The sequence below is a fragment of the Mugil cephalus genome, chromosome 5 (assembly GCF_022458985.1).
Source record: "Mugil cephalus isolate CIBA_MC_2020 chromosome 5, CIBA_Mcephalus_1.1, whole genome shotgun sequence".
Lineage (NCBI taxonomy): Eukaryota > Metazoa > Chordata > Actinopteri > Mugiliformes > Mugilidae > Mugil > Mugil cephalus.
Window position 1 is genome coordinate 7,889,248 of NC_061774.1, and position 17,626 is coordinate 7,906,873.

Sequence of the window (17,626 nt, forward strand, 5' to 3'; positions counted from 1 at the left end):
AACATCAACAAATTCTAAAAAGAAATGTGTGGCTTTAAATGAATTGCAGGGACTATGATACCCATATATTCCTCCTCCTGCCAGTATCTTGTGAGTCACATAGGTCAATGCCCTTGCAATTTTCAGATAGAGGTACTATGAGGACAGCCCTAGAGGACGTAGTTAAGGCTTCACTGAGAATGAATGTGGTGGATTCTCAAACATTCTCAAACAAACTGAAGTTTTACATAAATGATTATAATAGTTCAAAATGAATTTAACATGTCAAACAAAATAGAGATATTTTAAAATTTCCAACAATATATATCTGTGTCCCCCTAGTTTATTACACATGAAACTCAAGAAGCACTTCTCTTCAGGATTACAGCTGTTTACAGAGTAAATATAACAGTTTAATATAACAGTTTAAGTCATTCATTTTATTCAGATTACCCAGGCTTTAGACCCATACATCAGACTATTTTAACTTAATCTTAGTCTTAATCTTTTACAAGAAAAGTGGGGAATCTCACTGGATTCAACAGATCCATCCATCCATCCATCCATATTCACAAATACTCCCAAAAAAATACTTCACAAATGTAAAACCGTATAGGTCCAACAGGGTTATCTCGTAATGTATTTCTTACATCTTCAAGTGCAACATTCTATTAGCAACAGAAAATATTAATTATACCAGACAGACATCTTTGGTTTTTGAGGTTACAATGTTTTTAGCGGCACATTCATGGCCTGAAATCAAGACTAAACTGAAAAGCCTCATGAAAAGCATGTGAATAATGTGCTACTGTGTACTGTCCTTGAATACAGCAAGAAAAATAAAGTCCTTACTGATTCTCTCCTAAGAATTTACCGCGCTTGCTTCCAATTATCTTTTGTAATACTGAATGCAAACTCGCCAAGATTTGCACAACAAATCACATCCACACTCCAAGCAAAAGCAATAAAAGTGAAGATGTTTAAATTGCATTTGCTTCGAGACACGTCAGTAGGATGAAATTAAATTCAACCCACAGTGTGAAAACACAAAAAGCCTGCTTCACACAGTGCGCCGTGTTCTTACTTCATTCCTACAATGGTTGAGTATTAACTAGAGCAGAGGGAGAAAAATGCCTTGATGTGTGATCAGTGCTGAGACATGTGACCATACACACTATCTGAAAGGACACACCTTTCCTCTGCAGCCTAAGAATGAAAAAAGGGTCACTGGTTATTCTCATGTGCTTGTTCTGCATAACAGAAGCCAACCACAACACAGGCAGGCCTCAAAGCCCCTATTTTCTGTGGTATGTCCCCATTACAAGCAGAGCACAGAAATATTCTGCACCAGAGTCAGTGAACTCTCTCTAACCGGAAAGAGGGAAATAAAATAATGATGTGATATTAATCTACTTGCTTGTCTGTCTGTCTAAAACCTCTGTCGTCTTCACATCATTAACACTGTTACACTCAGTCTAGACTCTAGACACATGTAAACCTGTTAATAAGATAGTATTTCAGATGGTTATTCAAAGGAACACAGAAATCATTCATTTTGTTTCCCATTTCATATGACAAACTTTATCTGGAAATGACTCACAATTTTGTACCAGACACACCACTCCATGATGAACTTCACTCAGAGAACCCAGATTACTCTGTAAAGAGTTACATTGGAGAGCAGTGGTGGACTCATAAACCCTGACAAACATGAAAACATCCTTGACAGGGTCCAATATCGGATCATTTGGAGGACACTGAGAAATTATTTGTGTAGCTTGGAGGTCATCTGATGCCCTGTTACATACAATACAGGACTGGGAAGATGGCAGATAACGGGGCAGAAGTGCACCCCACAGGAGACACAGACTGAGGTAAACAAGAGGGCAGCCATGCATTTTAATTAACCCCACTGACATAGACCAACAATTATTATACAATAAAAACATCTGTCAGGTGTCGCATTTAGGGAAAGACTGAAGGCAACCAAGATGACATGCTAAAAAGATGCCAGCTGGTTGAGGTCAGACTTTAGTACAACAAGCTGACGTCTCATGGTGCTATGAAAACATTATCATTCTCAGACTGTGCCCTTCCTGAGATGAAGCAGATGAAGCAGGATCTAAGATGATTCACTATGCTGACGGAGCATGACTCTAGACCGAAAAAAAAGAGCTGTGTACAGCTGTAAAGACAATGTATTCAGCATGCATCAGCTCAGCCAGCTATATGTGAGTGATTCATTAGCACCTCTCAGCAAAGAGTGATGCAAAGATCACAGGCCTTTAGCAGAAACTATTCAGCATAGTTCCGTTTACCTAAGTTTCCTCACACTAACATGTACCATGAACCATGCACACACTTGTAAATGACTTCTGGAAGAGATACCGTATACCAGGACCCACAAACTCTTTCCAACAATAAATTCTAACTCTGGACACTCATGTCCTTGACACCTTGTCTTTCCTGCTACTTCTTTTCCTTGAGAATGTCAGCTTTCTTCCTGCAAATGGAAGGAAGGAAGAGGTCACGCTGAACTCCACAAAAACTAATCAAGTAAATATTCTAAATATTATATGTCAAATAACTAGTTAATATATGCTCTTATTTTCCAAGATCAACACTCTGGGGACATCACTGCTTCACTCTCATATGTATCTTATATGTATACGTTAGCTTAGCATAAAGACTGGAAACAGCAGAAAAGCTGATTCTGCCCAGCAGTTGCCAAACTATTCCTTTAAAATGTAGGGAGCCTCATAAAATAGATTCACATGCCAGTATACGTATAGAATATTCTGGGTGGGTTGGCCAATATACCAGGGGGTGGCATAAATATTTAATTTCATAATGCGACACACTATAGTTTTTACAAACAGGGAGTATATGAAGTAGTAGCATTAGGTGAACTGCTGCCTGAGCCACATGCACACATACAGACTGCATCTCATTAAATATTAAATACAGAGAACAGGCCAACAATTCATACCATCCACATCACACCTCAGTGGGCTATTTCAGCTACCTGCAGTCAAATACCAGCAAGAAGGTTTTGTTGCTATGTTACACCAATTACCACATAACTCCTGTTTCAAAGTGGTGTCTTATCATATGAAATCGCTGAGATAATGCCGTGCTACGAGCATGATTGATAGCGTTTGAATAGAAAGCAGTTTTTAACACAAGAGTACCAGTTCACTGAAAGCACATTATTAATGAAATGCCACGAGACCCTTAGAGTATATTGTCACTCAGGGCCTTGATTATAATACCCAGTGGTTGCATGCAGTTAAATAATTCAGCAAGCCTGAGAACTGCCTGTCACTCTGAAATTAACCCAAAAAGAACAGAACACAAACCAAGACGGTTTGTGGAGACAGGCAGCTGCATTTCGGCAGATGTAATGAGCTACCAGAGCTCACTGTAAATTCTGTCAGCTGAGTCTTTGCTTACATTTGTTGAAAGTTGAATGAGGGCAGATCATTTGGCTTCTTAGGGCAAAGCACACAGCTTAAATCCAGGCAACACTGTCTGGGCTGACTCATGAAAGGCCTCTGTGAACCACTCAATACTACCTCATTAGCTCTAAGAGACATGAAAAATGACAGGCTGAAATATCATTATGCGCTAAAGTTGCAGACAAAGCCAGTTTCTATTTTTGTGAGGCACTACTTTGTGTGGTCAAACTATAGTGGGGTAGAACATTACAAACTAAGCCACTCCTTAATGTAATTACACACACATCAGAGATACAGCACACTACACGGACCTGGGTGGGCACCATAAAAATATCTAAGTAATGTGGTTAACTAATTTCATGATGTCAGGCATGCTGTGAGAGCTAACAGCCAACAGTAGATCTATCTGCAGACAAAAGTCATATTATGTAGTGAAGCTAGGATGCGTGTTTAGACTTTTTTACATTTCATAACATCTGTTACAGAAAAAGATACATCATACTACGAAAGCATAACAGTCTTACCGGGCTTCTAGCTATGTCGACAGCATCCTACAAAGAACTAAGGGTCTGTTTTAGGTGCGACAATGGTCATTCCTAAAGGTACATACGCGCCAAACCAACATTATAGAATTACTGACAAAGAGGGCAAACCTGTGACCCTTCGAACCCCAAGCTGTGCCTCTCACCACTGCGCCACAACACCCCCATCCAACAAGTTGCACTTGAACACACCACAAAGTCTTCTTTTTCTTTTCTTTTTTTTTCTTTTCCAGAGTGTCAGCACTTTTCCAAACACTTTAGAAGGTCAACTTCCTGGCTGATACAAAAACCCATCAGGTACATCAAGCCGCATAGCACCTGAGGATTTTTTGTTCTTCCAACTAACTGAATGTAAACTGGTGAGATATTTCATCTAAAACTTCTGAAATACGCTTATATTACACTATGAAATACGCTTTCCTGTCTGGACTTTGATGAAAGATTGAGACTCCCTTATGGTTGTGTTTGAAATAAAGTTACAGTTAGATGTTGTTAGCTTAGCATAGCATAAAGACTAAAAGAGGGGGGAAAAAGCTAGCTGAGTGCTTCTACCCATTTAACGTGCTAGTTTTTTTTGTTGACTGCCTAGAGAAAGTCAAATGTTTCCCCTGTTGTTGAATGAGGGCTAAAGCTTTTGCTCTTGTTTGCAGTCTTTATGTTAAGCGCCTGTACCAGCTACAGTTTCATATTTACTGTGAAGACAAGAATGTTTCCTCATTTGACTCTCCCAAGAAAGTGATTAAGCACATGAAACGATTTTGGAGCAAAACATGTTGTGCTTTTATTCAAATGTTGCCTACCATCTCACTTGATTTGCATAAAAAGTATTATGTAGTTTTATGATTACTAAATAAATCCATCTTACATATAATAATGCGTTGAAACTGCAAGACTTTTGTTGGTAAGCTGTACTCACATTTAAGTTAGACAACTTTAAACTAACCTTTACTACTGGAATAAAAACAAAGTTTTCCTAATGACGGTGACAACAATAGTTATGACTGTAATACTGGATTACATCATAAGATAAGACAGACTCATGGAGAAACCAAGGCATAGTGACTCGTCCTTGTCACATGCTAGTGAGGCGGGCAGCATGAGAACAGATGAGGTTACAGGTGGAATTTCCCTCGTCTCTCCTTTCTCTCTGACGTCATGTCCAGTGGCAGCGGGTTTACTGCCGCTGCCTAGCAATCGAACATGTCTGACAAGGTGATATTCAGGTGTCAAAAGCTTGGAGTGGTTAAACAGCAGCATACAATTAGGGAACTTTGCAAACAGCAGTTCCCCTGCAAGCCCTCAACAGAAAACAAGCCTGCGCTGGATTTTTTTTTTTTTTTTTTACATGTAAAAAAGGGAAGTTCGGTAGTTTTATTTCTCTTTTCACAAGTCGGTTCCCGCATTTCTGCAAGTCATTTGAAGTTTCTGTCATCGCATAAGATTGTTTGTTTAGTCAAACCATATGAACATTGCCATCTTGTGGTTATTTGTGAGGCACCAAATTACACTAATTTACACCTTGAAGAAACATAAAGTTAATGAACTCTCACCTGTCTGTTTTTAATAATTTTAAGCTTACAAGGCAAATAAGCTTATTAGTAAGTGCATGTGAGGATATATGTCTGCATGCATAAATATCTGTGAACACTGTAAGAGGAAGGTTGGTTTGTTTTTAAAGATTACCACACATGCTAGCTTGCAAAAGAAAAAAACCCTGCTTTATTCAGTGTATCTTGCAAGGCCACTCTGAAAGCTTTTGTGAAACTGGAGTGCTGCTTTCCAAACAGGATAAAAGCCCAGTTCTTCTTTTTGTGTAGTCAAATCAATATCTAGAAACCCATTAAGACAGGCGGGTACATCTTAGGCAAGAAGAAGTATCTGATGTCTGAGGAGTCCTTCATCACTGGAGGGAGCACAACAGCTCTCCATTGTTGTCCTCGGTCATCACCGCGCTCCTCAGCTGCTCAGGCTGCTGATGGTGACATCACTGTCACAGGATAAGAAAGCTACCGGGAACTGATTGAGCCTCAACCACAACGTCTTCTCGCTCTCTCTCTCTCTCTGCAGTCATGACCTATATCACTCAAAGCCTGTGCAACATTGAAAGCAGTTATCAAAGAAGAAAGGAAAGGGGCAAAAGACAGGGGCATGTGTGGGCAGCGGCATGGCAGGATGTTCCTGAAACAAGGGGACATGCCTGAAACAAACACGACGACTCCACGCTGGAGTATATTTGGAAAGTCTTGTTCTGGATAATTGCTTTCAGCGGATTGAAGTTTCCAATTATCCACAAGCCTCTGCCAGTGTTCCCACCATGGGAAGACTGCAGGCAAGGGGAGAGGAGGGCGGGGGGTCCAGCTGGTCCTGTCTCTAGTGGGACCGACAAACTAAAAGCCCCTACTCTGCCCTTCTCTCTGCGTCATAGCCGCCTGCGACCGCTTCCGACCAATGAGAACGTGTTTGTCTGTCCCATGATACAAGCATCTCAGCCCAAAAATGTAAACATCTGGCAAACATTTAGACTCACCACAGGACAGAGCTGATCGACAGTATCCGATATGTACACAGCAACACAATTCTGTCACAGGCTGCCAACATATATCTGTAGAAATCTGGAAAATCGGTGAACATTCACTTATTTGCCTCGAGACTTTGAGACGATCGCCACGACTCTCTCTCATTTTAGCAGCTGCGTGTCACCAATAGTTTTTCTTCACCAAATATGGCTACAGTGAATTTCAGGTAGTAATGAAAATTGCACAAATTGTCCCAAAGGCCGAAATTACAAACTCGAACAACAACAAAAATAACGATATCACTTTAATATAACTTTAGAAATTTAATAAGTGTGTAAGTGAATTATGTGTCATTTTTGGCCGTATTACATCTTAAATCTCATCAGATTTAAAGGCAGAGGATGTTCCAATATGGATAGTGCTTGGAGAGGCATCTTATACACTTACTCACATTTTCTAGAGACGATATTGGAGCTACTGACCTGGGGGTCAAGGCTATATTTCTTATAATGGAGGACAAAATGAAATGTTTTCCTTGTAAAACACAACCGCAGACAAAAAGAAAAAACAACAACAACCCCCCTACACTCTATTAGTTGTGACTGCTATCTGATCTGTACAAAACGCAAGTATTTTCAGCACACACAGACACACACACACCATCAGTGTAGTCACATGCCAGCTGACTGACACAAAGGGGAGTCACAGAAATGTATGGAGTAGTAGGGAAAAGCCAAGCCTCCAGGTTGTGTATCCCACTACTGACATCTCTCCTATGCAAGCTGGTACACTTTATCACACCGCTATCTGCTAAAAGTTCTGATTATTTCACATGAAATACATAATAAGAGAACGCTCAACATAACTGTACTGTTCACTTTGGTCAACTTTTTTAGTGATAAAACAAACAATAACTGTGAAAACATGCTATTTTAATGCCCAGCGGACTTACTCTGATGGGAGTTGTCATCAGCGCAGCATATTCCCTGGCTTTACACACGCAGTTTTCTGGCGACGTTAGAGGAGCATTATGTTCCTTGCTGCGAGCGGCACACTGAAGCTACATCATCGCCCAGTCACCGGTCAGCTTACCGTCCTCCTGCCTCCGTGTGCTTCCTGACACAAGGTCGCGGTTTTCTCCGACAGAGGGGCTGATGTGTGGGGAATTCCTAGCAGTCACATTTTCCTGGGAAATGATTGGCCCGGGACCAGAGTTTTGACTGTAGCCTGGTGGCGGTAGTAGTAGTCGTTAGGATGGTGAACTAAAAAGCGTTATGTAAAATTAAAAAAAAAGTTGCTTGCTGTCCGCCGCTTATCCCATTTCTCAAAAAAAAAAAAGAAAAAGAAAAAAGCCTACAAATAAATATGTTATTTTAAATCGACATGGTGTTATTTTAAGTGTAATCCACAAGGAAGAGCTGAATTTTCGCAAACCGTTAAACAAACGGAATGACTTTTAATAAACCGTTACTCAGCCACAGGTGTGACTTTAGAGGCAATTAACGGCTTCAAATACGGGTTGCTAAGATCAAGCTGCGGACGAGACACTGTCTTAGTTTAGTTTTAGTCGAGTAGGTTCAGCTGTGCTGCCTTGAGACTATGATAAGCGTTAGCACAGGGAGATGAATGTGGTAAATGGGCATCTTCCGGGAATGTCCAAGCCCTTGTGGGATGAAAGCTATTGACGATAACTCTTAAACGGGCGGGGTCAACATTAGATTCCATGGAAATGATGAGAGCATGATGTTTTAGGTGGATCAAATTATACAGAAAACATCCACAATAGAAGATCGCGTATTGGATCTTTCTATGTGTGTTTGTCTTAAAATGTCACCGCTAAGTAGTTTATAGTATTTTAAGATAAAAATCTTGTTCCCATACCGGGAGTCGAACCCGGGCCGCCTGGGTGAAAACCAGGAATCCTAACCGCTAGACCATATGGGACCGATGCAAAAAACATTTACAGTTTACAGTCATAGACATATTAGATGTTGGGACAATGAAATAAGTATTTGCGTATTATGGCACCATAACTAGCTTAAACAGAAAAATGAATTACACCTTATATTTATGATAATCGTGGCACGTCCCTACGCGTAGTTTTTATTTTATTTTATTATTATTTCTTTTACAGTCTACGGCGTTTAATTTACTTGGATGCTCGTCGCCATCTAATGGTACTTCGATGGTACTGCAAATTCAACACAGAAATACCTTGTGTTAGTAACGGCCAGGGTTTACTCTTAAACCAAGCGATTAAATGTGTCTCTATTTAATCGTAATTTCTATTTGACCATGCGGTTTAGAGAGAAGCAACCCGTCTTAAATTTATACAAATCCCCACAGCGTTCCGAACAAACTAAATATGGATGCAAACATATGACGTAATTTCACTGGACCGATTCAAGTGTAAAGAAAGGGGTACTTCAACAAAAAAACATATTTTAGGTATATACTTACAGTGAGATAGAGATAGTTTACGTTTGTAATGTTGTCATTATACACAGAAATGTAATAAGTAGCACTTTTAGTTAGTATTGGCGTTGTTACGTTGTTTACCAATTTAGATTTAGTCGACGTTAGTATCCTCCTTTTAGTGTAAGTGGTAGCACCCTTAGTCTCGGAGAGGCAGCCAAATATTTGACAAACTAGCAGCAATCGTTAGCTAGCTCGCTAGGAGTAGTGAAATTATATACCGATTTAAACAGTTCCGTAAATTGGAGACGCTCACGTATTTGCCAAGGATTTAGGGTTTTGTGTAAACAGGATGTCGACTCCAGCAAGACGACGTTTAATGAGAGATTTTAAACGGTAAGCGAAAGGAAAACAAGAGAGAAGTGGCTGTAGCTGACGTTAGCAGCCCTGTTGGTGTTAGCCTAAACGGCAATCCAAGCTACTACACCGCAGTAAAACAATAACATAAGTAAACATGTAACCACTTTCAGATTATATGAACGTTTTTGCTCTCGGTAGATGTACCATTTGCTGGATTAGGGTGGTATGAACGAGATAATTATTTGATAGCTATTCATAATCAACAATAACTGTAACGTCAGCGTTAGCAAGGCGGCAGTAACGTTTATTTTGTTCAACCTGCGGTCACGGCTACCTTTAGATGTCGTGGTACTAAGGTCCATGGTGGTGTGTAACATAATCATTTCTAAGCAAACCTTTCCCGAAACTGATAATAGCGTTTTACAGTTTTTGCGGGGCTACAAATGAAGTCACCGGGCAGATGGTCATTTCCAGCTTGATGAAACGTTTAGGTGGATGGGCACCATGCAAATACACACTTACGAAGAGAGTTGTTATCCCCGGGCCTTGGTAGATCTCTGCCTAAGCCCAAGGATCAGCAACCATCTGCCATGCAGTCACTAAAAACCTGTAGCCAGTCAGCCATGGCACATGGTTCCTTATCCCTGATCTACAGTATGTCCCCACTAACCACAACTGATGGTCACAGAGTCCAAGACCTAATCCTGGTTGGCTCAACATTAAAGTCAGCCTCTACAGTATTGTTTATAAGGCTCTGCAGGCTATTAAATAGCTAACTTTTAACTTAGAAAATGTGTCAGGGATGTGTGAGCCATTATTCGTTTTCACTGGGGTATAACATTCCTCTGTACTTTACAGTGCAACTACAGTCTGACTGATTATGTTCCAAAAACTAGAGACATTATTTGATGAATACTTATGATAATGTTTGCCGTCTGTTAATATATGACCACGTTGTAAGAGATGGAGAAGTGCCACTGGGAAATATCCAGTCGGGTGTAAAGATACAACTTGGGGCTTGTGTTATCTTAGAACATTCACTCACATTTTACATATTTTAATCACCAAGAGAATGATCCGGTATTTCTGCTCTGTGTCTGTTATCTGACAGGCTGCAAGAGGATCCTCCTGCTGGAGTTAGTGGGGCCCCATCAGAAAACAATATCATGGTATGGAACGCTGTCATTTTTGGGTAAGTTGATTCGTTAACAAGACATTTTTTGACATATGTGATGAAGCTGTTCTTGTTCGGGTGCCATTTCAAATACTACGAAAATGTCATGGTGGCTTTTTGCAAGGTGATTTACAAAGATGTATTTCTTTTTACCCTCTTCAAGACCGGAGGGAACGCCCTTTGAAGATGGTAAGTCCTCTCTGAAGCTCTTTACATCCAAATAATTTATCTTCCCAGTCCTGCCATGCATGCGTTGCAATAATTCATGAGGACTGGAAGCATATCGGGTCTTGGGAATTAGATTGTATTGATTAGGATGGTTCAGAGTAGATTTTAGATGCCGTGTTATCAAGTGAGAGTTTGTTTTGCAAGGATGATAGAACTACTGCACCCAACTTGTTAAATTGTCCTCAAAACAAGAACAGTGCTGGTTGTCTATGAAACCTTTGACTTAAACTGCAACGACAACACAGTATTGTTCTAAACACACATTTGTAAAAGCGACACCATTCACTACAAGTGTCTCAAGTGTTCATACTACATTCTGCTTTCAGGAACCTTCAAACTTACAATTGAATTCACAGAGGAATATCCAAATAAACCTCCAACAGTGCGATTTGTCTCCAAAATGTTTCATCCAAATGGTATGTTCTAACTAATTTGAATCACAGAAATTAAAAGTTTATATTTATCCTTTATTTAGCCCAGGAAATCTGACCTGTTGTCTGAAAGGTTTTGTTCTGAATGCTTTTTTGCAGTGTATGCAGACGGCAGCATATGCTTAGATATACTTCAGAATCGCTGGAGTCCCACTTATGATGTCTCTTCAATCTTAACTTCAATACAGGTAATCTTCCGTTTCTAAATTTAACACGATACATACATATACACTAATCCACTATTTTATACATGTTATGAATGTCCAGCTCTTAAGTTACCCTTAAGTTATGACATAAAACTTTATTAGAAACCTAACCCACTCTTCCCGACATTCTCTGTTGTGTATTTAAAGTCTTTACTGGATGAGCCAAACCCAAATAGTCCAGCCAACAGCCAAGCAGCCCAGCTCTACCAGGAAAACAAACGGGAGTACGAGAAGAGGGTTTCTGCTATTGTTGAACAGAGTTGGCGCGACTGTTGACCCCAGTTACTGTTTGAGTAGGAACAGTGTCCAGCCCAGAATCAAGAAAACCACCGATCAAGAAAAACAACTGATCACACAGAAATGACACATCTTAAAATCCTTCAGTATATTTGTCCCCTAACTGTCGCTAAGTTTGTATGCTGTTGTGTCGTGGCATTCACTCCTGCCGAATGCTATTGTTGGGCAATAGCGGATGTTTGTTTAAAAAAAAGAAAAGTTAATGTACCTTGTTATATCTGGGTTACTTGCTACATGCCCCAAGGTTTTTTTTTTTTTTTTGAAAGAAGAAAAAAAGACAATAGCCAGTGTCTCATTTGTCACCCTTCCACCAGTTTAGTCATATATTAAGTGAACTGGTTGGATTAAGTGACAGTTAATTAGATGTGCTTGCTGTGTGGTTTGCTGTGTAGATACAGGCAATTTATATTTCCATATTAAAGCTGTCCATGGGTGTTTCTCCCTCTGTTTGAGTGGGCTCACTCGTTTTGGTTTTGTTAGTTTCTGCCTATTGGAAGCCTTGCAGAGGGATAGAAGTTAACCTGGCATGGACATCCATCCCTCTAACAACTCAACAGATGCCTTGAAGAGGTGAGGGGGGCATTGTTCTCTCAGCTTTCCTTGTAAAGCCATGCCTTTGATTTTAAACCCTTCTAGATATTGGTAAATGCATATGTCCCTCTCCAGCACAGAAACAAGACATTCAGTATCCTTTCATTTAACGCTGATGTTTGACAGCTGTGTGAACATTTCTATGCTATTTTACAATCTTGCAAATCAGCCGTCATTAAAAAGCTGATAATACTGTTTAAACAGGATGGTGTCTGTTTTCGGATTATAAAACTTTGCACTGGTAACCCATGTAACAAACTGTACATTTTCTTGTAAATAAAATAAATATACATCACTTGGCAATTGTTTGGCTTTTTTTTAACTCACTGCAAAAAAAAAAAATAAAAAAATAACCATCTAAATTGACTTCAGCCTGTTGATGGTCATCAGTTTGAATTTATTCAGTCATTACAGCTGTGAAAACAAGCAGACATGTTAACCATACTAAAGAACCAAAACATCGGACATGGAACAAAGTTCACTGCTTACAGTTTCCTATGTGGAGGTTTTCTGACCATGGATGCATCTTGTAACTGTAGAATGATGTTGGGGTGTGTCAACGTTGCAAATATCGTTGCAGGTATTGCTGAATACAGATAGATCACTATGGAGAGGTGGTATGGGCACCTAGCTACAGATTAATGTTAATGCTGCTCTAGTCCTCGTCTTTGATGAGTCAACTCTGTTTACAATGTTCACAAACAAGTGACGAAAAGCTGCATATTCTGCCGGGTTTCTTTTTCAGACACAAAACATGGACAGACCTCAGTCTTTTTTTTTTTTTTCTTTTTTAATCAAAAATAATTTAAATAACCGGAGCATCGGGACAAGCTACCACAAAGCACTGAACGCAAGCTCAGACGTGTGGAATGGCAGGAGACACAAGTCAATCACCCTACAGCTCCTGCTAAAGCTAGCGTACATTTCATGGCGAAGGAATGCAGAAACCACAAGTGATACCTGATAGATTCTCATTTATTAATGTGTGCTTCACATTTGTCTTACACAAGTATGAGCACAGCAGGTATGCAGGAGTGTGATTTGTCCAAGCTGATGATAAATTGTATTTTTTTTTTAGTTTTTTCTGCATGCAAATTAGTGGGATGCCTGAGGTTTCACAAGTTCATATCGTCCCACCTGTCCTTCCTGTAAAAGTTGACCAATGAGCTGGTCTTTGTGCACTTTGCGGCTGACAATGAGGAACCGTTGGCGCCCCTGTCCGTACGACTTGCTTCGTAGGCCGTACTTCTGAGATATCTGGTGGATCTGCTTGCGTTCGTCGTTGGTGAGGTCGGTGGAGAAGCGAAGGTCGTCCTGGCGTTCTGAACTGACGTAGTTACGAATGATGTCCTCAATGTCGCGCTTGCTGAGCTGATTTCCTGTTTTATCTGCATCCATACCCAAACCTTCTCTTGAGAACTGCTCCTTCACTCTGATCGGTTCTGAGATGCCGTCTCCGTCTCGGCCCAGACCACCTCCTTTCCAGCCCATCTTCCGGAGCAGCTGGTTTCCAATGTTGTCTTCCTTTATCTCCTGCCTCGTGGCCTCCTCACCAGAGCGAGCCAGGATCTGAGAGCGGGATATAGCGTCGCTGTGACCCTCCTTTCTCAGATTGGACTTGACCACAGCCTGCGTCTGTCTCAAGGTTGCCAAAGCCTCTTCTGCTGCAATGTGTTTTACAATTTTCTTTGGTCCAATTCCTGCAGCAACATACTGTCCTTCTAAGTAAACCTCACACTTCCAGCGATGATCAGGCAGAACCATGAACTTGTAATCAGCAGTCACTTTATTAAACTGAGCCGTGTCATTAATGATACAGATGGCGTTATCTGAATTTTCCAAGATAACCAGCTCGCTCAGATGCTTCTTTTTGCCGCCCTGCAGCCCAAAGCGTCCACCACAATCTGACTGACTATTTCCTCTGGAATATTGTGACTGATGTTGCTGCTGCTGCTGTTGTTGGTGCTGTTGTTGTTGCTGTTGTTGTTGTTGCTGTCGCTGCGCCTGGTTCATGCGAAGCTTCCTCACTGCCTCTTCTGCTGCTGCATGCTTCGAGCTCTTTTTAGTGCCTGTCGCCTGCGCTACAAGCTCATCCTGTAGAAAAACACTGCACAGCCAGGCAGTGTTGTTGGGAAGCAGGTCGAACTTATAGTCAATCTTCATGCGATTGAAAGCAGCGGAGTTGTTAAGTATGCAGATGGCATCGTGAGCATTGTCCATAACAACAAACTCTGTCCAGTGCTTACGCTTGTCCGGCTCATACTGGCCCTTGGAGCTGGGTGTAGGTTTATCCTCTGGGTTGCGGAGTGCAGGTAAAAACGCTGGTGTTGGGCTGAGCATCTGGCACACGACTATATCATTAACTATCGAGTGCCTGTATTTACGCTGCACAACACGAACCTCGACTGGTTTCAGGAAAAGTTTCACAGCCTGCTCAGAAGCCCTGTCCCTCGCTCCATTTTTACTCCCGGAATATCCAGTAGCGAGATACACACCCTGACATCGGAGTTCACAGGCATAGCCATCTGTCGGCACTTTCCGGTTTTTCGGTAGGTCAGCTTGTGGAATATCCTTCAGGTTGACGTAAACATACTCGGGGTTGGTTTTGCAGGCCTGAATGCTGCGGCTCAACATAAAATTATAGTTTGGTGATTCACTTCCTGTCATATACACTGGGTCCCTAAAAGCAACAGACAACGCAGACGCTACACTGGCAATCAGTCTTTGCTTCTCGTCTAATGTCGACTGAGATACAGGAAGAGGCTGCGATGACTGCGGCAGGTTAGGACTGCTCCTGCCCGGGCTGTTGTAGACTCTGTTGAATGGCCTGCTCGACGATGGTCTGTCCTGATGGCTGTACCCCAAACCCTGACGTCCTGAATCCCAGCCTCCTGACCTGCTTCCTCCCCCGTACCCATTGTACCTGCGGGGCTGAGAATAGCAGTCTAAATTTCGAGAGGAGCTGTGGGCTTCATACTTGGCGGAGTAGTCTTGCTGTGTTTTCGCCATGAAATTTGAAGATGGTCCATGGCCCCCATAACCCAAACCACTAGTGCCACCCGAAGAAATCTCTCTGTCTCTGTCCCTGTGGGAACCCCAAGAGTCAGAAGTGTACGATGGCAGTCTGTCAAAAGCAGGTCTCAGCGAGGAGGAGCCCTGCGCTCTGTTGGTGCCGCTGTAAGAGGAGTGTTCAGGTTCCCACTGCCTCGCACCGTACGACTCAGTCCTCCTTCGCTCCTTATCATTCTCCTTCTCATCAGCGCCAGTTCCTCCACTGCTTCCACCACTGACAAAATGCACAGGCTCAAATCGAGGTCTGGAACCAAATTTTGTCAAAGGCATTTTCCTCATAGGCTCGTCTCCTGCAACAACACAAGTAAACACAATCAAGTTTCTGAAATAAGCAGGTCAGTGACTGTGAAATAGGAGGTCAAGGCCTAAAAAGAATCAGCCTCTTTCAGCAAATCCCAAGAAAAAAAAAACAATTGTTTATACTAACAGGAATTGGGTGTGAAAGACAATATTTTTATCGTCTGTGCCAAGGATCTCCACTGCAGAACAAAAACTATTAAGAACACATTGAGTCACTCTGTTTCACTGGGTGACATGTAAGGACTTACTGACTTCAGCTCCTAAATACTCAGTAAAGCACCAGCTAAAAATACATCTAAACAAATTTGTTATCTATTCCTATTTGAGTAATTAAGCTTAAATTACAGGGTCGTTAAAAAAACAATCACAGTCTCTTACACACACACCATTGACAACATCTTGTCAAGGGAATTGATGAGCCTTGAGGCTGAGAGAAAAAAAAACATTCTGTGGAAGACAGAAAAGTCAATCCTAACAGCTGAACTAACACCATATTTGTTTTGGTATGTTCATGGGAATTGTTAAGAAACAGCAACGTAACATGGTGTCGACTGTATCCTTGAACAGTGGAGGAGGCTGCAATGTTGCTGCAACCCGAAACCCAGAAGCACAATTCTGACTCAGGTTACTGACAGTCTGTCATTCGGCTAACACATTGCAGTAACACATATGTTAATAGAAAACAGTGAGGCACATTTTGATGCAACAATGTCATGTGTGTAAAACACAAACAGTAGATAGTATAGTATTCATTTAACATGTGATGCACAACCAAGGATTAACACTCACTTCCATCAGAAGAAGTAGCTCTCTTTTTTGCATCACCACTAGGACTTGGGTCAAACGAGGGCATTTCGCCAATGTCAGTCCCTTCTGCCATCACCAGCACCATCCGCATCAAATCCAGGCCATACCTATTAGGATACAAACCAGACATCAAGCGAATGGCTGAGATACACAAGCATCAACATCTCATGAGTTAATGCTCTCCTCCTGTCTACAGATGAACCACCTGTCAGCAGCACGCAGAGACAGAAATACAAACCAACAGAGTGGACAAAGCATTATATTGCGTTAAAACGTATGTAATGGCTACAATACTGGAAAAATTACATCAGGACTTGGTGCTAACGCCAAGCCTTGACAGAGTGACGCAGTAGGCCGACAGTGCCCGGCTCTCACAAGAAGCCACGTTTTACAAGCTAAACATTATTTTCTTCTCGCTAAATGCTACAATGTATTAGAGGGGTCGTGTACCTACCTTAAGGTGTAGCCTTTACTCCCACGTATATATCGGTCATTCAGCTGAGCAGGAGACGGTACATTTATATTTATAAACACCCGGCAATTGTTATTATTCTTTTAGCCTGGGTTAGCCGTGCTGTTGGTTGCTAGCATTAGCCAGCTAACCTAGCTCCACTTCTCTAGCGGCAGCTTGCTCTCACACTTATATATGGTTGTCAGGTTCGGGGTGGCCTAAGAAGAACCCGAGATACGGAATTGTCTCCTTTAAGGGGACCTTCAGAGATGGGAGACTGAAAACGCAGCGTACTAGAGCTACACAGGTCTAGCCAGCTAACAGCGAGCATCCATTTTCTGGAGCAGCTACAGGAAAAACATGGCGTCAGGTCAGTCAGTCACCGCACTGGCCCAGAATGCATTGCGGCGGCCAGGCTGCTGTCACTGGTCAGACGTTTCAGTTGGTTTATTTTGTATTAGTATTATTATAATTATTTACTAAATAATTTAGTATTTAGCATTTAACTGCTGTCTGGGCACACTCTAACCATCCCGTTATTGGCACAGTGTAGCTTTATGCATAGTTTATTTTTATACTACTGTTTAAAATGTGTTTTGGTTTCATTTTCAGACAAAAGGAGCTTATTGTTAGCCTAATAGCATAATTGCCTATATGTCATTCTTTGACTGACTGTTACAATATCAATAAAAAATACCAGTATGCTTGCTGAAAACTTGTGTTTTTTTTTCTTGGTTTTATACAATTATGCCATTTGGCTAATGATTTGTACGCTTTACCTGAGTGAAAGGACTTGGTA

The 17,626-nt window shown here is 41.4% G+C and overlaps 3 protein-coding genes and 1 non-coding gene across 4 annotated transcripts in view; 1 reads left to right on the forward strand and 3 right to left on the reverse strand.

Moving 5' to 3' along the window:
* Window positions 1-8,126, reverse strand: part of elf1 (E74-like ETS transcription factor 1) — a 36,435-nt gene extending 28,309 nt beyond the window's left edge. The window contains exon 1 of the mRNA XM_047585210.1: window positions 7,448-8,126. The gene's annotated coding sequence lies outside the window, so the exon portion shown is untranslated. The remainder of the gene's footprint in view (window positions 1-7,447) is intronic.
* A 241-nt stretch (window positions 8,127-8,367) lies between these two features.
* trnae-uuc lies at window positions 8,368-8,439 on the reverse strand. The gene has a single exon. It is a non-coding gene; the product is annotated as a tRNA-Glu (tRNA).
* A 662-nt stretch (window positions 8,440-9,101) lies between these two features.
* Window positions 9,102-12,492, forward strand: LOC125008129 (ubiquitin-conjugating enzyme E2 A). The gene is made up of 6 exons (XM_047585212.1): window positions 9,102-9,306; window positions 10,382-10,462; window positions 10,608-10,633; window positions 10,999-11,088; window positions 11,203-11,291; window positions 11,457-12,492. Exons 1-6 carry the CDS (start codon window positions 9,263-9,265, stop codon window positions 11,583-11,585), a joined length of 459 nt encoding a protein of 152 aa, XP_047441168.1. The 5' UTR covers window positions 9,102-9,262; the 3' UTR covers window positions 11,586-12,492.
* Window positions 12,493-12,573: 81 nt separating this feature from the next.
* nkrf (NFKB repressing factor) lies at window positions 12,574-17,226 on the reverse strand. Its single transcript, XM_047585208.1, has 3 exons — window positions 16,831-17,226; window positions 16,359-16,483; window positions 12,574-15,559 (listed from the first exon to the last, which is right to left on the reverse strand). Exons 2-3 carry the CDS (start codon window positions 16,465-16,467, stop codon window positions 13,293-13,295), a joined length of 2,376 nt encoding a protein of 791 aa, XP_047441164.1. The 5' UTR covers window positions 16,468-16,483; window positions 16,831-17,226; the 3' UTR covers window positions 12,574-13,292.
* Window positions 17,227-17,626: the final 400 nt, after the last annotated feature.

What these genes read in the sequence shown, in the direction of transcription:
- LOC125008129 (XM_047585212.1), top strand. Translation starts at nt 9,263, where the DNA reads ATGTCGACTCCAGCAAGACGACGTTTAATGAGAGATTTTAAACG. An exon ending in TTAATGAGAGATTTTAAACG is followed by an intron (nt 9,307 to 10,381) that starts GTAAGCGAAAGG and finishes GTTATCTGACAG; the next exon opens with GCTGCAAGAGGATCCTCCTG. An exon ending in GGGAACGCCCTTTGAAGATG is followed by an intron (nt 10,634 to 10,998) that starts GTAAGTCCTCTC and finishes TTCTGCTTTCAG; the next exon opens with GAACCTTCAAACTTACAATT.
- nkrf (XM_047585208.1), bottom strand. Translation starts at nt 16,467, where the DNA reads ATGCGGATGGTGCTGGTGATGGCAGAAGGGACTGACATTGGCGAAATG. An exon ending in AGCTACTTCTTCTGATGGAA is followed by an intron (nt 15,560 to 16,358) that starts GTGAGTGTTAAT and finishes GTGTTGTTGCAG; the next exon opens with GAGACGAGCCTATGAGGAAA.